The sequence below is a fragment of the Protomyctophum bolini genome, assembly GCF_963924005.1.
Source record: "Protomyctophum bolini genome assembly, chromosome: 23".
In the NCBI taxonomy this organism is placed as follows: Eukaryota; Metazoa; Chordata; class Actinopteri; order Myctophiformes; family Myctophidae; genus Protomyctophum; species Protomyctophum bolini.
In genome coordinates this window covers 25178283-25205782 of record NC_137884.1, presented here as the reverse complement: position 1 = coordinate 25205782, position 27500 = coordinate 25178283, and the positions used below count along the sequence as shown (strand labels likewise).

General features: G+C 44.0%; 3 protein-coding genes across 6 annotated transcripts in view; all 3 read left to right on the top strand.

Annotated features, from left to right (window-relative positions):
- dclre1c (DNA cross-link repair 1C, PSO2 homolog) overlaps positions 1-6033 on the top strand; it is a 21469-nt gene extending 15436 nt beyond the window's left edge. The window contains exons 12-18 of the mRNA XM_080757634.1: positions 672-760; positions 1246-1343; positions 2122-2211; positions 2924-3112; positions 3488-3874; positions 4227-4516; positions 4827-6033. Coding sequence (XP_080613760.1) covers positions 672-760; positions 1246-1343; positions 2122-2211; positions 2924-3112; positions 3488-3874; positions 4227-4516; positions 4827-5144 — 1461 coding nt within the window. The 3' untranslated portion in view covers positions 5145-6033. The remainder of the gene's footprint in view (positions 1-671; positions 761-1245; positions 1344-2121; positions 2212-2923; positions 3113-3487; positions 3875-4226; positions 4517-4826) is intronic.
- Positions 6034-7876: 1843 nt separating this feature from the next.
- On the top strand, positions 7877-14667 carry ssbp1 (single-stranded DNA binding protein 1). Its single transcript, XM_080757838.1, has 7 exons — positions 7877-7907; positions 8904-8957; positions 9336-9396; positions 9676-9831; positions 10661-10748; positions 12650-12738; positions 13064-14667. The coding sequence occupies exons 2-7, from the start codon at positions 8934-8936 to the stop codon at positions 13108-13110; spliced, it is 465 nt and encodes a 154-aa protein (XP_080613964.1). The 5' UTR covers positions 7877-7907; positions 8904-8933; the 3' UTR covers positions 13111-14667.
- Positions 14668-15971: 1304 nt separating this feature from the next.
- The window catches only part of creb3l2 (cAMP responsive element binding protein 3-like 2), a 33222-nt gene continuing 21693 nt past the window's right edge, over positions 15972-27500 (top strand). For all 4 annotated transcript variants that reach the window (XR_013963601.1, XR_013963602.1, XM_080757835.1 and 1 more), the window contains exon 1: positions 15972-16569. Coding sequence is in view for 2 of the 4 variants with exons in the window: in XM_080757835.1 (XP_080613961.1) it covers positions 16471-16569 (99 nt within the window). In the remaining 2 variants the exon portion in view is untranslated. The remainder of the gene's footprint in view (positions 16570-27500) is intronic.

The window sequence follows — 27500 nt, the reverse complement described above, 5'->3', positions numbered from 1 at the left end:
AGGCTATAAGTCAATGTGAGAGCAGGGAATCATCAGCTTCAAATTGACATGTTGGATGTTCAGTTTGAACCCACCGGTTTTGGAGATATGGCTTTAAAATATCCCCTGGTTGTACAGCATGTTGTACATTACTAATGTTCAATTAGACAATTAACAATACCAGATCAGATTGTATCCCTGATTCCATGACTTTAATTTCAAATGGAATAAAAACGTCCATCACTTTATCATGTGTGACCAGATTTGACTGAGAGACTGCCATCGCGCAAACCCTTTTTCAAAAATGAGTTAATGGCAGAGGCAGACTCTTCACATACTAGAGTATGTCTGAAATGTAAATATGAAATAAATGCTTAAATATGTAGCTAAGTGTAATGTCCACAGAAGTGAACCTTTCAAAGCCTGTTTTCTCAACTCGCTGTGTCTCTCTGCAAGACATTACTCTATAAGCCATATCTCCAAAACTGGTGGGTCAAACTGAACAACCAATAATTGTCCATTTGAAGCTATGATTCCCTAACCTGACTCTGCCAGCAGGGGGCGGTATTGGGTAACCATGTTCCCCAACACAGCATCCATCTGTGATTCCCTGCTTTCATATGACATGGAAAAAAAACGAAAATTCAAATTTAGTCACATGTTTTCATTGGTCTACACACTTTCATTTTCAGATTAAAGACTTCCTGTCCTACCTGCAGCCAATCAACATCTACCCCAGTGTCATCCCTATTGGTCAGACGCTTACCGATGTCACACTGATGTGAGTCCCTAATTGGTCGAACAGTTACACTTAACACTTCCTATTGGAAGTTGGAAATACTCCCCAGTCACTGTTCCCACACCTGAGCGCAAAACGGCCCACAGCCGCGGACAGAGGAAGCTGTGCGGCGTGGTGTGCGCCGCTGGTTTTTAGACAGCTGGTGGATGGGAATGAACCCATTCTGACCTGAGATCAGATTCATACGAGGTTTCCACTAGACACACACTGGTCTGATTAACCCATTCTGACCTGAGATCAGATTCTAAAAATGTCAGTCGTTCTTCGATTTTTCAACAATAGCAGACCTACAAGCTCGTAGCGCGCCACTCGGTGGCGCGCTACGAGCTTGTAGATCTGCTATTTTTCAATAGCTAAAGCATAACATGATGCTAACACCAAAATGAGTTCCCGTTCAGAATGGGTTAAGTAAGGGACTACTCTCTCTCTCTCTCTCTCTCATGTTAAACCCTATGTCTCTCTCCCAGGCTGAAGCCTCTGTGCAGAACGCAGACAGAAGGAGCAGCGTTCGTCTACAAGCCTCTGGGCGTTCTGAAACGCACACGCCGGGAACAGCCTGCAAATGGTGACGCACGCACACACACACACACACACACACACACACACACACACACACACACAGACATGCACGCACACACACACACACACACACAGACATGCACGCACGCACACACACACACACACACACACACACACACACACACACACACACAGACATGCACGCACACACACACACAGACACACACACACACACACACACACACACACACACACACACACAGACATGCACGCACACACACACATACACACACATACATGCATGGAACAGCCTGCAAATGGTGACGTACACACACACACATGCACGCGCACGCACGCACACACACACACACACACACACACACACACACACACATACACGCATGGAACAGCCTGCATATGGTGACGCACGCACACACACACACACACACACACACACACACACACCTAATGAATTGAGTACCATGGACCACAGTGGAAACGACACCCCTGTGTTCTCCTTTTAGCATAACCTTAACTGTACGTCCTGCACTGTTAATCATTGTGTTAATAAAGTATTCAATCAAACTGTTTTGGGCTAGTTCTCACATCTCCATATTTCACTGTGTGTGTGTGTGTGTGTGTGTGTGTGTGTGTGTGTGTGTGTGTGTGTGTGTGTGTGTGTGTGTGTGTGTGTGTGTGTGTGTGTGTGTGTGTGTGTGCGCGCGTGTGCGTGACTGTGTGTGTGACTGTGTGTGTGTGTGTGTGTGTGTGTGTGTGTGTGTGTGTGTGACTGTGTGTGTGTGTGCGTGTGTGTGCGTGATCAGATTCAGACGGTGACGAGGGCTTGTTTGAAGGAGCAGACCTGGCGCCCGTCAGGAAGAGAGCAGCTCTGAACCAGGAAGTCAAACATCAGGGTGCTTAAATACTTCCTAATGTTTCTGTATCAGTCGTTCTCAAACATTTTCATGTTTCAGAATTATCTTTATTTGGCCGCCGACCCCCATCTGAAAATATGTTGTTCCAGGGACCCCCCCCCCCCCCCCAGAAGCAAAAATTTAAGTTAAAAACGTTCGCTCTGAAAGAATAGAATATATTCAACGATTTGGGACAAGTTTTGACTGAGGGGACATTGGATTTCTTTGAATTCTCGTGTTTTGTCATCTCATGTGAAAGCAGGGAATCATAGCTTCAAATTGACATATCGGTTGTTCAGTTTGACCCACCAGTTTTGGAGATATGGCTTATAGCGTAATGTCTTCTGTGGCGGTCTCTAACAGCTAGCTACATCTTTAGGCATTTATTTCATATTTACATGTCTTCTGTGGTCTCTAACATTACACCCAGCTATGCGTTTAAGCATTTATTTCATATTTACATGTCTTCTGTGGTCTCTAACATTACATCTAGCTACACCTAGCTACATGTTTAAGCATTTATTTCATATTTACATTTCAGCTCTGACATTACTCTAGTATGTGAAGAGTCTGCCTGTGCTATTAATTCATTTAAAATTAATCTGGTGAAAAGCTGGAGTTTGCGCGATGGCAGTCTCTCAGTCAAATCTGGTCACATTTTTCAGAGATATTTTTAATATTCACCGCTGTGTTGCGTCTCTTGGTCCTATAGTGGAAGAGCACAGTCCTGTGAGACCACCAGCGCCCCCTACAGCTGTGGAGGAGTCGTTGCGCGTCGTGGGCGCTAGTACGGCGGACTCTCCTCGCTCTGCGGGAAACTACGCGGACTGTACCGAGTCCAACGACGACGAGGATGACGAAGACGACGAAGAGGACGAAGAGGAGCCGTTCCTAATTAAAGGTACAGTACGGGAGTTGGTTGGATCCAGTGTTGTTTCGTCGACTAAAACTAAGACGAAAAATATTCGTCAACCTACCTTTTTTTTTCACTGTCGAAAACTAAATGGAAACTGAATGACGACTAAAACTGAGACTAAATATACCAACAGTTTCGTCAACAAATGAAAACTAGACTAAAATGTTAGGAAGGGACTAGTGGACAAGAGATCCAGTATAAGTCATTTTACACTTGGTTGCGTGCTGAAAATAGCAGTTCTACAAGCTCACAACGCGACAAAGTGTAAAATCAGTCATTACGACGGCATCGAGGCCCGCCAAAATACCAGAATTTGCTGCCAGAATTGACGCTGCCGATCTTCTTGAAACGTGTTTGTAGGCGAACAGCGGACAGACTGCCAAGAACGGACGACCGAAACCAACGGAGGAGGAGAGGGGGACGAAAGAGGAGAAGGAGAGAGGGATGAAGGTGGAGAAGACGAGAAGAAACGTGCGAACGGCAGCGAGACGAAGGGAGGAGTCTCTCCTGGCTCCGCCCCCCCTCCGCCTCCCCCTCCTCCCAGGTGGGAGGAGTTCTTCACCGCCGAGGTGCTGACGGACAGCCAGAACAGCCTATCGCAGTCGTGCGGCTCCGCGGCCAGCCCCTCCCCCTCCGCGGCCAGCCCCTCCCCCTCCGCGGCCAGCCCCTCCCCTTCCAAGATGAGCGGCTCCCAAACCCCCGACATGTTCAGCGACAACGAGGGGGAGGAGCTGCTGGACATTAAAGGTACAGTTGGTGACCATTCGTTTAGTTAATTAGTTAAATAATTGTTACATTTAACACTGACGAAAACGGTTGAAAATTAAAACAAAGTTGTCCTTTAATTCTCTTCCTGGAAAGTTGATGAAACAGAAGCAACTGTTCTTCCATTAATAAAAGCCAAAGAGAGAGTTGACAGGTTTCTGAACTGTCCACAGCCCTCCTCTGAGACAGAAATTGTATCGTATTATAATGAAATTACATTTTGTGATGACCAATTATATGAAGATAGGTTGAAAATGGCTGAATTAGTCCCTTTAATAGCAATGATTATTATTATATTACTTTTTGTTTTAACCGTCATGTTTTCAACATGTAGGAGAACAGACAAGACAGGAAGAGGAATCCATGATGACTAGCCAATCCCCTTCCAGGATGACAAGCCAATCCCCTTCCAGGGTGACAAGCCACTCCCCTTCCAGGGAGACAAGCCCCACCCCTTCCATGATGACTAGCCAATCCCCTTACAGGGAGACAAGCCCTGCCCCTTCCAGGATGACTAGCCAATCCCCTTCCAGGATGACAAGCCCCTCCCCCTCCAGATTGACAGGCTCTCTGACCCCCGACCTGTTCAGCGAGGATGAAGAAGACGAAGATAAGGTCTTTACGGTCTGGCTTTTTTATTTTATTTGGTGTTAGCATTATGTTATGCTTTAGCTATTGAAAAAATAGCAGATCTACAAGCTCGTAGCGCGCCACCGAGTGGCCATTTGGCCATTGGGTCCATTTGGTTCTGAGTCATAGACCTGTAATATAAGGGTTCCGAACAGTTCTCACTGTGACGCTGAAAATGTCAGTAGATCAGATATCATCTGTAATGTATGTATGAAATATTGACAAATGCTAAAATCAAGACATTTTATCTAAAAAACTAAATTATTTCTCTTTCTCTCTGTCTCTCTCTCTCTGGTCCAATCAGGCCTCGTCAGATCAGCACACGCCCGTGACCGGTGCGCTCATCCACCAATCAGGGCAGCGGATGAGGGGGCGGGACCACGGAGAGCTCGCCGCCTGCGATGGGCCGCGCCACACGGAGGAGGAGGAGAAGCCAGGCAGCCAGAGCGTCCAATCGGAGGAAGAGCTGTTCCAGCTGTCGCAGTCGTCGTCCGACTTTGACATCCCGCCCACGCCCGAGTCCAAGGCTCCGCCCATAGAGGAACTGGCAAAGATCTACAGGATGTTGGCGTCCGGAGAGGAAGTGGTCGTTGGGAGAGGAAGTCGGGGTTCGGCGCAGTGACGGATCGACCCCTCCCCCGATGGCCCTGGCGCTTCACCCAATCAAAAGGAGCGGGCTATAGTTCCACACATTGGAACTATCCCATTGAGACAAAGCGGGGTGCTACGGGCTATAGTTTCAAACATTGGAACTATCCCATTGAGACAAAGCAGGGCGCCTATGGGCTATAGTTCCAAACATTGGAACTATCCCATTGAGACAAAGCAGGGCGCCTCTGGGCTATAGTTCCAAACATTGGAACTATCCCATTGAGACAAAGCGGGACGCTATGGGCTATAGTTCCAAACATTGGAACTATCCCATTGAGACAAAGCAGGGTGCTATGGGCTATAGTTCCAAACATTAGGAACTATCCCATTGAGACAAAGCGGGACGCTATGGGCTATAGTTCCAAACATTAGGAACTATCCCATTGAGACAAAGCGGGACGCTATGGGCTATAGTTCCAAACATTGGAACTATCCCATTGAGACAAAGCGGGGCGCCTATGGGCTATAGTTCCAAACATTGGAACTATCCCATTGAGACAAAGCGGGACGCTATGGGCTATAGTTCCAAACATTCTCTCACACACTCTCATACTAGATCACGCTGCCCCGCGCACGCACGAGCGTGTAACACAGTCGAGAACGACACTTTTTGAATGAACGCGTGTGCGTCATGCACGCTCAGCGCACCGCCCCGCTACACACACACACACACACACACACATTCACATGCCGATGGTGGAGGAAACCATGCAAGGCACCAACCAGCACATCGGGAGCAATCAGGGGTTCAGAGTCTTGCTCAAGGACACTTCCTCTTCCACACTAACTCTGGGGGAGCCCTCAGGGATCGTAACCGGGAGCCTCACGGTTCCCAAGCTGCCGCCACTCTACCTCCTGGGCCACTGGAGCCCTTTGTTTCAGTAAAGAAGAGTTCTTTGTTTAAGAGTGTTTCAGTAAAATATTGTTCTTTGTTTAAGAATGTTTCAGTAAAAAATGGTTCTTTGTTTAATAGTGTTTCAGTAAAAAACTGTTCTTTGTTTAAGAGTGTTTCAGTAAAAAATGGTTCTTTGTTTAATGCAGGCATAGCATGGCACAAGAACATAGGAAAATGATACCCTCAAGTGGACAAAAGCAGCAACAGGCCTACAACCAACCGAGCAGCTTTTGGAGACTGTTTAAAAGAAAGATAATAATAATATTAAATCATTGTTTTAAATGTCAAGATTCCAGCCCACTGTGTCTGTAACGCCTGGCTGCTGCTGTTGTTGCTGCTGTGACCAGTCCAGGGCTCATTGAATGAGGTGGACATTTTTGTCCAAATTAACATTTTTCAGAGTTAAGGCCAAGGGGGTCCTTGGACTCCTACTTATGCCATAGTGTCGTAGTGGTAAATGGTGAATTTATATATATCGCCTTCATTAAGGAGCTTTACATAGATTCATTACATTCACCAATTCACACATTTATAAAAAAGGCTTAACAAAAGTCCAGTCACTGGTGGACTGGTTTCTGAAATGCCCACAGCCCTCTCCATGTCAAGGACCCCCAAACTGACACCCACAGACCCCCATTTGAAGAGATATGCCAGGGACCCCCATGAGAGAAGATTTGTACAGCTCTATAGCAGTTAATCTCAAACATTTTCATTTTCCATTTAATGGAATCTTTTTCTGGGACTCCGGTTTATATTGTAAAATCAATGTTTATTTAACTCTGAGAGTGAACCAAAGGACCCCTTAGCTGATAATTTAGCTGCAGGGACCCCCCGAGGAACACCCTCAAGGACCCCACTTTGGGAACTATACTGTAGTGTCCTATTAGACACAGACTGAGTAGAAAAAAATTGTGCTATTTTACCATGAACATTATAGTGAGGACCAAATATATGAAGATACCGGTAGGTAGGTTGAAAAGTGGTGAAGTGGTCCTTTAAGAGTTCTATGCATTTATTTCCTTTAAGTAAAAATGTTCAGTACTTTTTTTTTCTCCACCACTGTGCGGGGTCCGGGGACCACCTGGGGGTCCTTGAGGGGGTTCCAGGTGGTCCAGGGACCACCAGGTGGTCTAGGGACCACCACTTTTCAATCCAGGGACCACCAGGTGGTCCAGGGACCACCAGGGGTCCTTGAGGGGGTTCCAGGTGGTTCCCATGCAACTAAATGATGGATAGTTGGTAACCAAATGGACCCTTATTAGATCTTTAACTATTGAGAGCCTAAAATGTTACTGTTAGTGTTACTTTACTGTTAAACGTTATTGTTAAACATCTGCATTAGTTAATTTACCAGAAGACACAATTAGAGAATGTAGAATAATTATTATTTTGATCAACGTTTGCCTGTTGTCTCTCCTAATGTTACCAACATCAATACAGCATGGAACTGTGGACTTATCTGAGATAACTGTTAACCAAGTAATATTCTTTAGTTTTGGGTCTGAGAGGCTAAATGTCATCAAATGGTGGTCCGTGCTCAGATGATGGATAAATAAATAATGGACAACTTTAAATATAAATAATATGAAAACTTTGAAAACCACTTACTGATTTATATTTAAATGACTATAGTTGCGTTATAAATGACTATAGTTGCGTTGAATACAGTCAGAGGCCAATAGATGGCGCTAAGGCACAAATGCATGTCTTACAACAACCGCAAAAAAAAAAACAAAGACGAGGAAGAAGCAGAGTGGAACCCATGAGTGGAACGGAAAGACCCACGGAGCCATTTGACCGAAGGACCGGAAGCAGCGTGAGGTGACTGTAGTCGTTCTGGGGTGAGTCGAGGATAAAAAAAACTACACTAGTTCTGTTTTAATGCGACTTTAATAGTTTGTTTTAATACAACATGTTATATCATACATGTTTAACAATAACAACAACCTAAAGACTCTTTATTAGTGTCGTTTTTTTAGTGTAAATATAATAAATACCCTGATGGCGGGAGTCTGTGCTGCTGCAAGCTCATGCACTGTGTGTGTGTGCGCCTGTGTGCCTGTGTGTGTGCCTGCCTGTGCGTGTGTGTGTGTGTGTGTGTGTGTGCTAGGGTGACCAGATGTCCCTCTTTGCGTGGGACAGTCCCTCATTTCCAAGACTTTTCAGGCGTCCCACAAATTGAGAAGTCCCACATTGTGACTGATGACAGGCAATTGCATCAGTGTTCAAATGCCGTAATAGTTTAGTCCCCTAATAGTTGGCCTTCTGTTGTAAAGCTCTCTCATTGTCTCTTCCTGCAAGATGTGTTTTTAAGCCTGTTAAAATAGCATAAACATAAAAATAAAGCAGGATTTTAAAACAAAATGTGAGACACCAGAGGAGTTTATAAATGATAGCCAATAGGCCTATGGTCGAATATGACATCAAGGCATTTAATAGAAACTCGAAGTAGTAAGTTGCTAACCCGGTACTATATCGCTTGTGTGGCGATACTTCTGTCCCTCAAATGAACAGTTTGGATCTGGTCACCCTAGTGCGTGCGCGTGACTGTCGTATCATGTGTTGCTACAATTATTTAAAAACTAGGATTCTCTAAATGAACACATGCAGTTGTCCACATGCTGCAGTGTTGTTTTCCTCGACTAAAACTAAGACGAAAAATGTTCGTCGACTACCTTTTCCCACTGACGAAAACTAAATGAAAACGAAGCTATTAAGACTAAATATATTGACAATTTCGTCAACAAATAAAACCTAGACTAGACTAGGGCGTTCCACACATTCGTATCACAATGTCGAGGAATTTAACAGGTGTTTCAACTCTGTGTCTTCCAGCTTCATCCAGATCTTCCGTCCAGAGCAGATATGTTCCGCAAAGCTTCCAGTCTGGTGAGATGTTTTACAAAACTACTTTTGATTTGCCTTTATAGCCGAGAGGGGTGAACTTTTATTTGTCTATTCTATTCATTTGGTCATTAAGATCCACAGAATGAGAGGTCTGCTTTGGTCATTATAAGGTCCACAGAATGAGAGGTCTGCTCTGGTCATTAATTATAAGGTCCACAGAATGTTTGAGAACCACTGATATAGAAACATGATGTTTTTCAGAAAACCGTCAGGATTTAGAAGACATTTGTAGAATCACTTCTCAGGTCTAAATGGGAATAAGAAAATGTACCATGCTGTGTTTTGGGTGCGTTTGATTCGTCTGAGTGGGATGGGAACATTTACCATGCTGTGTTTTGGGTGCGTTTGTTTCGTCCTCAGGTGTTTGGTCAGGTGGTCAGACACGCAAGCCTGGACAGCAGCAACTTTGTCCTGGAGAGATGTGAGTAGAGCTGTGTGTGTGTGTGCGTGTGCATGCGTGAGTGTGCACGTGTGTGTGTGTGTGTGTGTGTGCGCAAGCGTCTATCTCAGCCCTAAATCGTAACCTGTAGTCTGAAACTTAACTCTTGTGTGTGTCTCTCTCTCTCTCTGTCTCTGTCTCTCTGTCTCTCTCTCTCTCTCTCTCTCTCTCTCTCTCTCTCTCTCTCTCTCTCTCTCTCTCTCCCCCTCCCTCTCTCTCTCTGTCTCTCTCTCTCTCTCTCTCTCTCTCTCTCTCTCTCAGCCCTGAATAAGGTGCAGCTGTTGGGGCGAGTGGGGCAGGATCCCGTCATGAGGCAGATGGAGGGGCGGAACCCCGTCACCATCTTCTCCATGGCCACCAATGAGATGTGGCGTTCCGGTTCCACCGAACCCCAGGACGGTTCCACCGGAGGGCCCGGTAAGATCCCGGTGTTGAGGGGGATACCATTTGGTCCACAATTCTATGCTGCATTGATCAGTGTTGTTTTCGTCGACTAAAACGAAAAAGGTTCGTCGACTGCCTTTTTCCACTGACGAAAACTAAATGGAAACTACAAGAAACCTAAGCTATGATGACTAAAACAAAGACTAAATATACTGACAATTTCTGATATAAAAATCTACAAATATCACATTATAAAAATACATAAACCTCACACTATTAAAAATCTACAAATATCACACCATAAAAATCCATAAAACCTCACACTATTAAAAATCTACAAATATCACACTATAAAAATCCATAAACCTCACACTATTAAAAATCTACAAATATCACACCATAAAAATCCATAAACCTCACACTATTAAAAATCTACAAATATGTGTGTTTCTGCCATTGCATGGCAGGCACCCAGAACTACAAGAAACCTAAGCTATGATGACTAAAACAAAGACTAAATATACCGACAATTTCGTCAACAAATAAAAACTAGACTAAAATGTTAGGAAGGGACTAGTGGACAAGAGATCCAGTATGAGTCATTTTACACTTGGTTGCATGCTGAAAATAGCCGATCTACAAGTGTAAAATCAGTCATTACGATGGCATTAAGGCCCCCCCAAAATACATTTTAGTCGACTAAATCAACTTTAGATTTAGTCGACTAAAATCTTATGATATTTAGTCGACTAAAACTAGACTTAACACTAAAACATTCCAGGTGACTAAAATGTGACTAACATTCCAGGTGACTAAAATGTGACTAACATTCCAGGTGACTAAAATGTGACTAACATTCCAGGTGAGATGAGTCAGAAGACCACCTGGCATCGAGTGTCTGTCTTCAAGCCTGGCCTGAGAGACCTGGCATACAGCTACATCAAGAAGGGGTTAATAACGCACACACGCACGCATGCACGCACACACACACACACACACACACACACACACACACACACACACACACACACACACACACACACACACACACACACACTGCACCTCTCCAACTGATCCAGAATTCCGCAGCTCGCCTGGTCTTCAACCAGCCATTCTCTCCCTCCATTGGCTCTACTGAGTGCCAAAAAAACTACTTTCTGGCCTTGATGTATGGGCTTACATCCACATAGAAAAGTGCTATCTGATTGACAGCCCCATACATCCACACAGAAAAGTCCTATCTGATTGACAGCCCCATACATCCACACAGAAAAGTCCTATCTGATTGACAGCCCCATACATCCACACAGAAAAGTGCTATCTGATTGACAGCCCCATACATCCACACAGAAAAGTCCTATCTGATTGACAGCCCCATACATCCACACAGAAAAGTCCTATCTGATTGACAGCCCCATACATCCACACAGAAAAGTCCTATCTGATTGACAGCCCCATACATCCAAACAGAAAATCCTATCTGATTGACACCCCATACATCCACACAGAAAAGTCCTATCTGATTGACACCCCATACATCCAAACAGAAAAGTCCTATCTGATTGACAGCCCCATACATCCACACAGAAAAGTCCTATCTGATTGACAGCCCATACATCCACACAGAAAAGTGCTATCTGATTGACAGCCCCATACATCCACACAGAAAAGTCCTATCTGATTGACAGCCCCATACATCCACACAGAAAAGTCCTATCTGATTGACAGCCCCATACATCCACACAGAAAAGTCCTATCTGATTAACAGCCCCATACATCCACACAGAAAAGTGCTATCTGATTGACAGCCCCATACATCCACACAGAAAAGTGCTATCTGATTGACAGCCCCATACATCCACACAGAAAAGTCCTATCTGATTGACAGCCCCATACATCCAAACAGAAAAGTCCTATCTGATTGACAGCCCCATACATCCACACAGAAAAGTGCTATCTGATTGACAGCCCCATACATCCACACAGAAAAGTCCTGTCTGATTGACAGCCCCATACATCCACACAGAAAAGTCCTATCTGATTGACAGCCCCATACATCCACACAGAAAAGTCCTGTCTGATTGACAGCCCCATACATCCACACAGAAAAGTCCTATCTGATTGACAGCCCCATACATCCAAACAGAAAAGTCCTATCTGATTGACAGCCCCATATATCCACACAGAAAAGTCCTATCTGATTGACAGCCCCATACATCCACACAGAAAAGTCCTATCTGATTAACAGCCCCATACATCCACACAGAAAAGTGCTATCTGATTGACAGCCCCATACATCCACACAGAAAAGTGCTATCTGATTGACAGCCCCATACATCCACACAGAAAAGTCCTATCTGATTGACAGCCCCATACATCCAAACAGAAAAGTCCTATCTGATTGACAGCCCCATACATCCACACAGAAAAGTGCTATCTGATTGACAGCCCCATACATCCACACAGAAAAGTCCTGTCTGATTGACAGCCCCATACATCCACACAGAAAAGTCCTATCCGATTGACAGCCCATACATCCACACAGAAAAGTCCTATCTGATTGACAGCCCATACATCCACACAGAAAAGTCATATCTGATTGACAGCCCCATACATCCACACAGAAAAGTGCTATCTGATTGACAGCCCATACATCCACACAGAAAAGTCCTATCTGATTGACATTTTGTAGAATCAAGTTCAGGTCGAAATGGATTCAGAGCGTCTGATAAATGCCTACATTGTAAACTGTAAAGTATCCTCTGGGTTTTCATTGAATCTCACAGAGCCAGGATTCTATGTTAATAATGTATAATGTATTACTAATCATGGTGTTTTGGTGTTGTCACAGAGCCAGGATTCTAGTGGAAGGGAAGCTGGACTATGGAGAGTATGTGGACAAGAACCAAGTGAGGAGACAAGCTACCACCATCATAGCAGGTACTGGAACCACACTACTGCAACCACACTACCACCATCATAGCAGGTACAGAACCACACTATTACACCCACACTACCACCATCATAACGGGTACTTTCTGAAAGCTGTCAGGATCTAGATTCTAGAAGAATATAAACGCTGCACTTGGTGCCGCGCTACGAGCTTGTAGATCTGCTATTCTTCAATAGCTAAAGTATAACATAATGCTTTAAAACACCAAAAGGGGTTCCCGCCCCAAAATGGGTTAATCCGTGTTGGCTGTGACTAATAAAATATTCAATCAATCAATAAAATCAATCAATCATTCGTGTGTTTCTCTCCCAGATAACATCATCTTTCTGAGTGACAACGAACGCGACCGAGCCTCCTAGACACCGGGACAACAGGCCGTCACCACGGCAACAACAGAGCCTTTCAGACACCGGGACGGAAGACCATCACCGCGACAACAGAACCTGAAGGACCTTTCAGACACCGGAACCATCTCCATGACAACGGAGCCTAACGGAACCTTCTAGACACCGGGACGACATCTTCCGTTCTGCTTATTGGTCGAAAGACTCTTAACTCTGAACTCTGAAACATGTAGTTTATTTTATTATTTTGTTTCATCTCCTGAGCGTATTTTGGACGCGGTAGTTTTCCAAGCCGACAGCACATTGTTTTCAATGCAGGAAAACAGTTTTGGTCGAACACTGGAGGATGTTCTGTCATTAGCAGGTTGTTTGTCGGGTTATAAATGACCCCGGTGGCTCTTTGACTGTAGAGCGTCGCAGCCCCCTCGAGCAACCCCGCCCCGTTCATTTTCCTCATATAGTCTTTTCAGAAAGTATTTATTTAAAGACGTTTACGCTGCGGACAAAGACAACTGGAGTTGTGACACATCATGACAACAAACAATGTTTTTGGGGCCGATCAAATAATTGGAAAGAAGAAGAAAAAGGGCAGGTTACAACACTTTTTGTGTTGTTTTTCTTCTTTCTAATTATTTGATCGTCCCCAAAACATTGTGTTTATTGTCATTATTTGTCACAACTCGAGTTGTCTTCGTCCGCGTTGTATTAAACATCTTTAAATAAATACTTTTTGAAAAGTCTACGAGGGGAAAATTAACGGGGAATTATGTATTAATAGTTTGGGTGGCCGGACGGAATATTGTGGAATTCCGGAATAAGGTAATTCCTAGCTGTGCGCTGTGCTCAAAACCCCCCCCACCCACCCAGTTGCTTAAACCAAATTGAAACCAGAATGGGTTAAAGTTGAACCAAATTTAAATGGCTTCAATTAAGAGAGCGGTCGCTGGTTCAGGACATTGTGTGTGCGTGCGTGCGTGCCTTTTTTTTGTTAGTTTTTTCTCATGTCAGACTACAGAACTACTGCTATGTTTTTGTCAACGTTATATCTACGTCAAACCTAGATATCTTTAGCTCCATTCTGGAGGAAATCACAGCTCTACAAATGGACACTAATTAGCCCCGCGTGGACCCCCATTACGATATTTAGCTGGACACCACTTTGGGAAACCACTGCTTTAGACTACTAAAAAAAACGTTAACTTTTAGACCAATTATAACCCATCTTCAGACAGCCTTTTGAAGTCATTCTTTGGGTGAATTACTCAAGTGCTCTATTTTATTTTTCTTTATTTTCTCGTGGAGAAAAACATCCTCCTACATTTAGCGACAGTCTATCGTTTATTTCATGTTTTCATCTCTCGGACGGTTCTGTAGAGAGAGAGAGAGAGAGAGAGTAGGAATATTTTGAACATAATAGTTGAGCTGTTTCTATAAAGATTGTCTCCATATTATTGTCTCCTTTCCTAGTAATACATCTTGTTTTCCTTGTACTTATCTTGTACTCATACATATATATATATACTACGTAGTTATTTCATTGTAACTCATATAAATACAAGTTCTTATTTGTTTTTCACACATGGCTGTCTGTCTGTTTTTCTTTGAATTGAACTTCACTAGTATTGACTCATGATGTCCACGTGGGGGCGACAAAAGACCACTGAATTTAAAAACGGTTGAAGGCAGAGGGGACCCAGCTAGAGAGTTGGTAACAATTCGATCTTCTTTTAACTGTACAATTAAACCAATTCGAACCGGCACGCAAGAGTAAAATGATTGTTAAACATCCGCATTACATTAATGAATGTACAAGAAGTCTACACAATTAGAGAATGTAGACGAATTGTTGTTTTGATCAAAGTTTGCCTGTTATCATCTCCTAATGGGTTTTATGGTACCAACATCAACAGGGCAAAACAATCTTTAGTTTTGCGTCTGAGAGGCAAAATGTCATCAACACTAATGTCATTGTGAAATCCCTGAAATGATTCCAGGCGGTGCCCAGATCATCTTAATGTGCACCATTGTTTTCTGTAGCACATTCATTATTATTATTATGCTTTTACCTTACAGTTAAAGTAAAAACAGAAAGGAATCTATAAGTACATCTTCCACCAGAATTTAGAGTACAGAACATTATCTGTAAAAGTTTAGTTTTCTGTCTGTCTGTTTAATGTATGTATCTATCTAATGTCTGCCTGCCTGCCTGCCTGCCTGCCTGCCTGCCTGTCTGCCTGTCTGTCTGTCTGTCTGTCTGTCTGTCTGCCTGCCTGCCTGCCTGCCTGCCTGCCTACTCGCCTGTCTGTCTGTCTGTCTGTCTGTCTGTCTGTCTGTCTGTCTGTCTGTCTGTGGAAAGGGGGCCGTTCTTTAGTCACAGGAGGTATTCTTGGCCTTACGCGATTGGTCGCGAGACGTGGGCGACTGAGCCCTCTTCGATTGGCCGCGACCCGCCTCGACGCCTCCCGATTGGCCCGACGCCGCTGCCACTCATACAATAGTCCCGTTCTGATTGGCCGAGCCAGAGGGGAGCTTTTTGACTTTTTTGCCCTGACCTTTTTTAAATGTATCCATTCTGCTGCTGCATACTGTGAAATAATGTTCAATCAATCAAAGTCATTTCTCAGTGTCATTGTCATCAGAATTATGTCAATTATATGATTTATCTGCAATCCATACGAAATAATTATGCGAATAACGCATATTTAATACATAATACATTTTAAATTCAGTCTCTCCTTCTAATGTGTTAAAAAAAGAAAAAAAATCCCCCGTCCCCTCCCTCCCTCCCTCCCCAGCCCCGCCCCCTCCCCACAGCCCCGCCCCCTCCTCCTGCATTCCAAGCAGTCTAGCTTTTTCTCATCAGAGGGGGAAAAAAAATCCCAAAAAAACCCTCTCCAGTCGAACCTTGAACCGAACCGATCAGATATAGATTTACAAACCCTCACACAGACGGACTAAGCCAAACAACAACAACAACAACAACAAAACGGATCTTTAAAACCTCTTCCTTTAGAACGACAACATTGTTTTCGTCGACGCTTATATTGATTTATTTATCCCACCGGGACAAAACTTTTTGAGCTCAACTTTTTCCCCTTCAAAAAGAACACAGTTTTTTTTCTTCATGGATCATCACATCATCAAACCACCAAATCACCAGATCATATCTGATACGCTACAAAGTAGCTTTTTATAACAACAACAACAACAACAACAGAGACAGGATACTTTGTATCCTCGCTTATTTGTACGTGTTGTCTTTTTCTCACTGTAAACAAAACAACCCCCGGCGTTTTGTTTTAAAGCTATAATTCGTGGACTCTCTTTTTTTTCCGGGTGGAGGATAAGATTTGTCTCTTTTTTTTTTTTTACATCATGGAGGTTTTGGACAGCAGCGAATCTTTCCTGCACTGGGACCGAACTCTGAGCGAACTGTCCGAGTCTGGAGACCAAGACAATGTTCTCTACAGCACTGTGAGTTCAACTGTATATTTAATACTTATAGTTATAAACCTCTACTCTACAGCACTGTGAGTTCAACTGTATATTTAATATTTATAGTTATAAACCTCTACTCTACAGCACTGTGAGTTCAACTGTATATTTCATATTTATAATATTATAACCGTCTCAGTCTGCAGACCAAGACCGTGTTCTGTACTGCACTGTGAGTCAGTGGGTCCTTGAGAGAGTTCCAGGGGGTCCCCGGACCCCAGCTAAATGATTGATTGATTGAAGTATTCATTACATTTGCAGAATTACAGTACATTTCAAGCACAACTCAAATACAAAGACTGTTAACTGTGAGTGGACGACACCATAAAGCATTACACTTGTTTACAAGAGGGTCCACCTTGTTCAATTCATCAAAACATTTAGAGCAGGGGTGTCGAACTCAACTTGGGGCGAGGGCCGCATTGGTCAAAAGGTCACTTGATGGGGGCCACAACCAGTTGCACGCACGCTCGATGTCTCAGTCAGTCACTGCTATAATCTATCTATCTATCTGTCTATGTATGCTCAGACCCAGCCAGCCAGCCAGCCACACACACACATAGTGCTCAGACCCAGCCAGCCACACACATAGCTCCGTAAGGGCACCACTCAGAAAATCTTAAAAAACTGAAGAGGCTACTGGAGATTGGAGAACCTGATTTGGACATGATCTGATGCAGGACAATGTCACTATGACAGAAAGAGAAGATGGGTCTGGCCACATTCATTCACCCCATAATCTCAGTGGAAATTGGGGAATATGTTGACAATAGTCGACAGCTCTGCCGATTAATAATCGATTCATTGAACCCACCCCCCATATTAATCAATATCAGATACAACTTATAAGATTTTATATTATGCACATGCCATGGTCACATAACCATTATATGTTGAGTGCATGCTTTGATGGTTACAGTTATATAATCAGTTTGGATGAGTAAACCTTTGTGGAGATCTTCTCAGTTCTCATTGTATGCTAGTTACTGCCATTCAGGATGGAAAATGAAATCCATTTGGATTTGGGGAGAAGTAGTTTCATAAGGGGCTGGTATGAAGTACTTGATATAAAGAGAACATGTTCAGTTCACTAGTCTACACTCTACTCTACACCGGCCTTCATTTCATCGGATTGTCTGTCTGTCTGGCAGGCACTTAACAAGCAATCGTTAACTGTGTCTGTTAGAGAAAGGGGCAGAGAAGAGTGGCTTTACAGACGGGTAAAAGGGCAGTTGTTTTACAGACGGGTAAAAGGGGCAGGGGCGGAAGCCCCCCTTTGATGTCTATGTGTGGTTTTTATTGTATTACATAAGCCTTCTAAAGCCAGATCAACAGGTTTTATTCATATACGTCCTTATATTATATAAGAGATTAACCCATTTTAACAAGTTATCGATAAACAAGCGTCTGTGGTGGGGTCGAGTCTTATTTAAGAGAATGAAGTAGCTTATTTTTTTTATTTAATACTTTAGGTAAAAGTATCAATACGTGTACTGCCTGTCGCAGCAAGTTGGTATTCAAACATTTACTTAAGTAAAGTAAATAAGTATTGGTATCAAAAGATAGGCCTATACTTACTTAAGGTATAGGCTATACCAAAAAGTAAAAGTAGTCATTGTGCTGTTCTGTGTGTGTGTGTGTGTGTGTGTGTGTGTGTGTGTGTGTGTGTGTGTGTGTGTGTGAGTGTGTGACTGTGCGTGACTGTGCGTGTGTGCGTGCATTGATTTGAAAGTGTGACGGATCAATAATGTGATCAGACAGCTCTCACATGTATTGATGTGTGTGTGTGTGTGTGTGTGTGTGTGTGTGTGAGAGATAACCATATGTTGTGTCTTAAGTTTATGAGCTGAGTTTTACTAAGGGGTTAATCTGTTTACTGTGCGTGTTTAGTGTGTGTGTGTGTGTGTGTGTGTGTGTGTTTAGCGTGTGTGTTTAGTGTGTGTGTGTGTGTGTGTGCGCGTGCGTGCATGGATGTTTAGTGTGTGTGCGTGCTCCCTAGCTCCTCACCCGGCTCTCCGGCTGGGAGGCTGATCCTTGGGGTCCCACAATCCCAGCAGCCCAAAAAGAATTGACCTTTTTTTTTAATTATTTTTAAACTATTTGTAAAGTATTCATCGATACATTGTTTTGCTTAAACAACCGTGGTGTTACTGTAGTACCTATGGACAAGTGTGTGTGTGTGTGCGCGTGTGCGTGTGCGCGTGCGCGTGCGTGCGCTCTGCTGCAAACCTTTGCCCAAACTTGTTGATATATGCAGAGAGCCACTATAGTTTGTAACAAAATGACTCCTGAACGAATCTCACTCAAACGTGAATCTGAATTTTCTTCCACAAGAATGATTGAGATCTATAGATCCTATACTAGTAGCTTGTAGCTCTGCTATTTTTGACAAATCGTGAAAATGTGGTGCAAATAAACGCACCACATTCTCTGCTTAAACGCTTGAATTCTCCACTTTCTCTGCAACGTGTTTTGTTTAATAACAACCCGCCGTTTACACAACGTTGTCATGAGCTACTTCCTGTCAGGTTAATCGTTTTCCTGGTTCGTCAGAGTTTGGGACCGCTAAGACCGTTAAGAGCTCGTTAAGATCGCCCCTCACTTGACCGCTAGGAATAACGACCACCCGTCAAGCTAATTTGCATATATGCATGCATGTGATGCTTACTATTACAAACAGATGTGTGTGTGCGCGCGTGTGTGTGTGTGTGAGTGTGTGTGTCTGTGTTTGTGTGTCGGGGGGGGGGGGGGTTGTATCCTGCTGGTTTTCAGGATGGGAATCAGACACTGTTGCCCTACTCACACACACACACACACACACACACACACACACACACACACACACACACACACACACACATAACACAGCTATATAAGGCCGAGTTGTGTCTCAGAATGAGTGGCGCAGTGTTCGCTGAGAAGAATATCTATATTTAGTCCAACATGTCAGAATAGTGGAGCTGTGTGTGTGTGTGTGTGTGTGTGTGTGTGTGTGTGTGTGTGTGTGTGTGTGTGTGTGTGTACGCCTGTGCATGAGAACAGACTGCCTTTTTGTTCCGTTTATTTTGCCCCCCTATGCCCCTCATTCCTGAGGTCTCCAACACAAACACACACACACACACACACACACACACACACACACACACACACACACACACACACACACACACACACACACCTCCCTGGGATGGTTTTGTTTACATGGAATTCCTCACATCAACACAAACTGTTAACGCTTAACGTGTGTGTGTGTGTGTGTGTGTGTGTGTGTGTGTGTGTGTGTGTGTGTGTGTGTGTGTGTGTGTGTGTGAGAATGCATGAATGAATGAATGAATCTTTATTTCCGTGTCTTGTCGTTAAGACCCATACCTTATACGGCATTATAAGACACCAACAACATAAATAAACAATATCACGTTCACTTCTCACACACACACACGTGCGTGCCTGCGTGCGTGCGTGTGTGTGTGCATGGGATATTTGTTCTGCTCATAACTTCAGGACTACTCAAATATGCACAGCGTTACATAATGACTGACACACACACACACACACACACACACACACACACACACACACATGGACAGACAGGAGCTCATTGACCTGCTGGGTTGGTCATTGCACGGCTAGCAGATTTATATAGGAGGGTCTGGCGCCCCATCAAACAGATGTTTATAGGAGGGTCTAGAGACCATCAAACAGATGTTTATAGGAGGGTCTAGAGACCATCAAACAGATGTTTATAGGAGTGTCTAGAGCCCATCAAACACAATGCTTAAAACACAAAAAGGCGTTCCCACCCAGGATGGGATAATTGACAGCATTCCAGCAGTCCTTATTGCTGCTGCCTGTCACTCACCCATCCTAGGAATGTGATTAATTATGAATATTTTACGCCTCCGCCCTCCGCCCTTCTCGTCAACAATAACCACGCACAGATCTGGAAACACCGGTCGGGCTGAAATATACGGCTGTCAATGTCACCGTGTTTTTATTTTTAGAAACGGAAATGATTGTCTTTAATCATATAACTGTTATATTTAGAACGGTGGCCATGATGAACATAACTCTACGTATGCATGTACGTACATACGTACGTACCAGAGTAATCCTGTAAGAGAGTAATGACACTCCCGTTGACTCTCATTGTAACAATGGAATGCAGGAAGTGCTCATTCTATCTCAATGGGATAGTTCCAGCCACAGGAGCAATGTTTGGAACTATCGCCCATAGGCAACCGCTTTGCGGCGAGATCAAAGCATGTCACCACTCTCTTACTAGATTACTCTGGTACGTACATACTTACGTGTGTGTGTGTGTGTGTGTGTGTGTGTCTGTGTGTGAGTGTGTCTGTAATGTGTGTGTGTTTGTGTACTCCACAAGAATTGAGGTCACGGTTCTCACACAATTCTCCATGAATGCACCGTCTCTGAGGTGGAGGAGTCATATATCCTAACTGTAGAGGGAATAACACAGGTGGAACAATGAAATGAAACAAACCAGGACGTTTAACATCCAGTCAGAAGAATGTCAGTAACAGATCTGGCCTTAAATACTGCATCCAAATTCTGATGCAATTCAGCTCTGGACTGGGAAATGGCACTGAGTGAGTGTGTGTGTGTGTGTGTGTGTGTGTGTGTGTGTGTGTGTGTGTGTGTGTGTGTGTGTGTGTGTGTGTGTGTGTGTGTGTGTGTGTGTGTGTGTGTGTGTGTGTGTGTGTGTGTGTGTGTGTGTGTGTGTGTGTGTGTGTGTGTGTGTGTGTGTGTGTGTGTGTGTGTGTGTGTGTGTGTGTGCGTGTGCGTGTGCGTAGGTAGGTAGTAATCAGCCTGGGAGAAGGGTGCTTATTACTGGCAACCCATTGGAGACCTCTCTCTCTCTCTCTCTCTCTCTCTATGTCTCTCTCTCTCTCTCTCTCTCTCCACCCAAAGTGATCCTCCTTCATTCTATCTATTCATTGCCTTTTTCGCCGCCCAAGGCCCCGTTTTCTGTGTGCATGTGTGTTGTGCGTGCACGTGTGTGTGTGCGTGCGTGCACATGCATGTGTGTGTGTGTGTGTGTGTGTGTTGCATGTGTGTGTGTGTGTGTGTTGCATGTGTGTGTGTGTGGTTAGGGTGTGGGCTTACGTTCCCTGTAGACCGGTAGGGCAGTGCTGCACACTGCAGGCCTTGTTACAACAACCCACTGAACTCACACACACGCACACGCATGCACGCACACGCATGCACACACACGCACACACACACACACGCACACACACACACGCACACACGCGTGGGTCTGAGAGGCTAAATGTCATCAAACGGAGGTCCGTTTTACAATATAAATGGGGGGTCCCAGACAGTCTCCAGAGATAGAAATGCCATTAAATGGGGGGTCCGTATAGACTAATCCATGTCAAACTGCATGGGGGGGGGGGGGGGGGGGGGGTCCTGGTAACCTGACTCCGCCAGAGGGGGCAGCAGAGAGTACCTCCTGCTCCCATCTGGGAACTCCCAGGCAGAGTCGATGCGCCGGGTCCTACAGGCATACACAGGGCTGCCCTGATCCGGGTCCTACAGGCATACACAGGGCTGCCCTGATCCCGCCTCTAGCTGCCGCTGACCTGAGATCAGATTCTATAAATGTCTTCTGCATCCTGACAGTTTTCCATTCTGACCTGAGATCAGATTCTAAAAATGTCTTCTGCATCCTGACAGTTTTCCATTCTGACCTGAGATCAGATTCTAAAAATGTCTTCTGCATCCTGACAGTTTTCCATTCTGACCTGAGATCAGATTCTGTAAATGTCTTCTGCATCCTGACAGTTTTCCATTCTGACCTGAGATCAGATTCTATAAATGTCTTCTGCATCCTGACAGTTTTCCATTCTGACCTGAGATCAGATTCTATGAATGTCTTCTGCATCCTGACAGTTTTCCATTCTGACCTGAGATCAGATTCTATAAATGTCTTCTGCATCCTGACAGTTTTCCATTCTGACCTGAGATCAGATTCTATAAATGTCTTCTGCATCCTGACAGTTTTCCATTCTGACCTGAGATCAGATTCTATAAATGTCTTCTGCATCCTGACAGTTTTCCATTCTGACCTGAGATCAGATTCTATAAATGTCTTCTGCATCCTGACAGTTTTCCATTCTGACCTGAGATCAGATTCTATAAATGTCTTCTGCATCCTGACAGTTTTCCATTCTGACCTGAGATCAGATTCTATAAATGTCTTCTGCATCCTGACAGTTTTCTATTCTGACCTGAGATCAGATTCTATAAATGTCTTCTGCATCCTGACAGTTTTCCATTCTGACCTGAGATCAGATTCTATGAATGTCTTCTGCATCCTGACAGTTTTCCATTCTGACCTGAGATCAGATTCTATAAATGTCTTCTGCATCCTGACAGTTTTCCATTCTGACCTGAGATCAGATTCTATAAATGTCTTCTGCATCCTGACAGTTTTCCATTCTGACCTGAGATCAGATTCTATAAATGTCTTCTGCATCCTGACAGTTTTCTGAAAAAGCTATGTTTTCTATGTCAGACCCCGACACTGACCTTTGGCCTCTTGGACCCCCACGCTGACCTTTGACCTCTTGGACCCCCACATTGAAGCCTGTTGGCCCAGCGACACACTCCAACGGGATGGCCTTAATGTTGGACATGAAAGTAAAAATGACGGATCGCACCTTTAACAGATCACCGTAATCAATGCCACAGATGTCTTCTCAGATTTGACCTTTTCATGATGACTGACACACAGCTGGAAAGGTCTGCGCGTGTGTCTGTGTGTGTGTGTGTCTGTCTGTTTTGTCTGTGTGCGTGTGTCTGTCTGTGTGCGCGTGCTGTGTCTGCGTGCGTGCGTGTGTGTGTGTGTGTGTGTGTGTGTGTGTGTGTGTGTGTGTGTGTGTGTGTGTGTGTGTGTGCGCCTGCAGCCCTGAGCACAGGGCAGCTGCAACTGAGCAGGTCTGAGCAGGTTTCTAGATAAAGTTCACCTTGACACACTGGATGAGTGGATGATCTGTGTGTGTGACCTGTGCGTGTGCGTGATGTGTGCGTGCGTGCGTGTGACGTGTGCGTGTGTGTGACGTGTGCGTGTGTTCACCATGACACACTGGGTTGAGATATTTGACTGGAAGTTCTTTCACATCCACTTTTTAACAGTCTAGGACCTCTCTGCGGGGGGGGGGGGGGGTTGGAACATAGTGGTCAGTTTTATAGAGCAGGGACGGAAACAGTGAATTACACACAGTCACGTCTGTTGACCCAGTTAGTGAGTCTCCCTGTGTGTGTGTGTGTGTGTGTGTGTGTGTGTGTGTGTGCGCTTCTCTCTTGCACTGACCACTTATTTCCATCTCTCTGTATCTCACACACACGCACTTATCTGTACAGATAAGTGCACTGACTCATCGCACTTCAACTTTGACCCCAGATGTGTTCCAAACTGAGTGAGTGTTTGAGGTCAACATGACTCCAGCGTTCCTGTCGCGTCTATCCATTCTACGTCCGAGCATAGACAATGGTCACGCCCCCGCCTGCCTCTGATTGGCTTATACCGACACTGAGCATAGACAATGGTCACGCCCCGCCTGCCTCTGATTGGCCTACCGACACCGAAGAGGCAAACTAATATTGTTTATGCCCGTTGGCCTGTTTGTGTGTAAACTTCAAAACATTACTGTACTGTCTGTACAAAGGTCTCTTTTCCCTTTATCCTTTTTAGTATAACAGTATTATAGTTTACTATAATTAGATTAATACACGATAATCAACACTAACACTTTATTTAGAAGAACACACCCAAATCAAATCATAGTACGTCGTACACGTGTGTTCAATCAATTATGCAATCAAAGCAAACGGCACGAACAATATTAGTTTTCATCTTCTACGAAAAGTGTCGCGTGTTGCCGTTCTCTTGTACTTTGTATTATTTTCCCACCACGGAGTAGCCTTGCATCTCGGAGGACAGGCAGTGTCGGCAGGCCAATCAGAGGCAGGCGGGGTGGTACCATGTCTTGGCTCAGTGTCGGTAGGCCAATCAGAGGCAGGCGGGGTGTTACCATGCCTATGCTCAGACGTAGAATAGATATACGCATTCCTGTGATGTCATAGTCTCGCGTGTGTGTGTGTGTGTGTGTGTGTGTGTGTGTGTGTGTGACTCCAGCATCCTGTCATAGTCTCGTGTGTGTGTGTGTGTGTGTGTGTGTGTGTGTGTGTGTGTGTGTGTGTGTGTGTGTGTGTGTGTGTGTGTGTGACTCCAGCATCCTGTCATAGTCATAGTCTCACTTCGTAGCCAGAGAACTATTCCGTCTCCCAACGGAGTCTCTGGAACTACAACCTACTATGTAGTCATTTATCAGACGCTCTTAATCCAGAGCCATTTACAGTAAAGCCAGAACATGGTGATACATGGTAACAAGACTACTCGCCCCGTTTCTGTTTTCCTCCCAGAATTTTCCCCAGTGAGGGGTGGGAGAGGCTGGACAGCAGACGGCTGGACTTTGAATTTCTCTAACTATAAACTTTCATGACAGCAGACAGCCTAAGTACCAATATAATTTACAGTGAAGTCTGTTCACAGAAGTTGTTGTAGGCTATGTGGGGATTATCTGACGAGGTACCATTTGTGGGGGCAAAACCTTACATATACTAAATAATACTAAATTGTTTATAGGTTCAATATAAGTCAAATAATATAGCCTGTCCACAGGAGTATCTTTTTAAAATTTTCCAACAAGAATACAAACAGCCAATAGCATATTACAAAGTTATCCCCCTCACTGGGGAAAATTCCGGGAGGAAAAACGGGCAAGCACCGGGGCGAGTAGTCCAGTATTCGTGATACATCACATTATAGAAATAGTCATTTAGTATCATAATGTAAACCATGAACTAATGTGACCAGATTTGACTGAGAGCCTGCCATCGCACAACCATCCAGTGTTTTTTGTGTTTCATGTTACCTGCCTGTGTTATGCCTTGCTGTAAACCAAATCGCCCCACGGGGACAAACAAATAAATGAACCTGAACCTGAACCTCCAGCTTTTCACCAGAGGAGAACAACTATTCTTTTGAATTTCTTTGTATCCAAAATGAGTTGATATCACAGGCAGACTCTTCACATACTAGAGCATGTCTGAAATAAGTGTCAGAGCTGAAATCGACATGTAAATATGAAATGAATGCTTAAAGATGTACCGGTAGCTATAGGTGTAATGTTAGAGACCACAGAAGACATGTACATACCAATAAGACGCGCAAACGCGGGAAGCGAACGCAGCTTGTACATATTTGGGTTTTGGACGTATAGCTGCTTTGGGGACTCCTTATATGGTTATGGCTGAGTCATGGTGACGTAATCACTCAGCTCCATATATGGGCACAAAAGCGGGACAGACAGATATAGGTGTAATGTTAGAGACCACAGAAGACATGTAAACATGACATAAATGCTTAAACATGTAGCTGGGTGTAATGTTAGAGACCACAGAAGACATGTAAACATGACATAAATGCTTAAACATGTAGCTGGGTGTAATGTTAGAGACCACAGAAGACATGTAAATATGAAATAAATGATTAAACATGTAGCTATAGGTGTAATGTTAGAGTCCACAGAAGACATGTAAATATTAAATAAATGCTTAAACATGTAGCTAGGTGTATTGTTAGAGACCACAGAAGACATGTAAATATGAAATAAAGGCTTAAACATGTAGCTATAGGTGTAATGTTAGAGTCCACAGAAGACATGTAAATATGAAATAAATGCTTAAGCATGTAGCTAGGACGGACGGACGGACGGACACACAGACATGATCTGCTAGGTCTCATAGTAAGTGCTCACTGCGTTCGCAATGAAATAAATGCTTAAACATGTAGCTATAGGTGTAATGTTAGAGTCCACAGAAGACATGTAAACATGACATAAATGCTTAAACATGTAGCTGGGTGTAATGTTAGAGACCACAGAAGACATGTAAACATGAAATAAATGCTTAAACATGTAGCTATAGGTGTAATGTTAGAGACCACAGAAGACATGTAAACATGAAATAAATGCTTAAACATGTAGCTATAGGTGTAATGTTAGAGACCACAGAAGTGAACCTTTTTCAAGCCTGTTTTCCCAAGACATTACTCCATAAGCCATATCTCCACAACCGGTGGGTCAAACTGAACAACCAATATGTCCATTTGAAGCTATGATTCCCTGCTTCCACAGGACATGACAAATAATTAAAATAAAATGCAAACTCAGTGACTCATCCTGGGTCAGAACTAAGCGGTCACAGATGTGTGACCACCTGGCATCATCATTCCATCTACGCTGAAATGGACCACCACGCTACGCTGGACACATTAACACTGTTTCCATCTTGTGTGTGTGTGTGTGTGTGTGTGTGTGTGTGTGTGTGTGTGTGTGTGTGTTAGTGAGAGCAGCTTGTTTGCCTTTCTCACATCCTGCTGTTTGTAACTGTTTACCCTCGAGCACACACACACACACACACACACACACACACACACACACACACACACACACACACACACACACACACACACACAGTCTCTCTCTCACACACACACACACACACACACACACACACACACACACCATGTACAGGAAGTGACACACTAACAAGGTGTGCGTGCATGCTTGTAGATCTGCTATTTTCTCAGAATCTCAGTACAGATATCACAGCGTTACAGAATCAAATGATGATCTCCATATTTTACATTTTATAGTTCCTGAGATCAGATAAAGATAAGATAAGATATAAACGTATTTGTATCTTAAACTAACTTCTGGACCGTGTGATGATGTCATCATGGACCGTGTGATGTCATCATGGACCGTGTGATGTCATCATGGACCGTGTGATGTCATCATGGACTGTGTGATGTCATCATG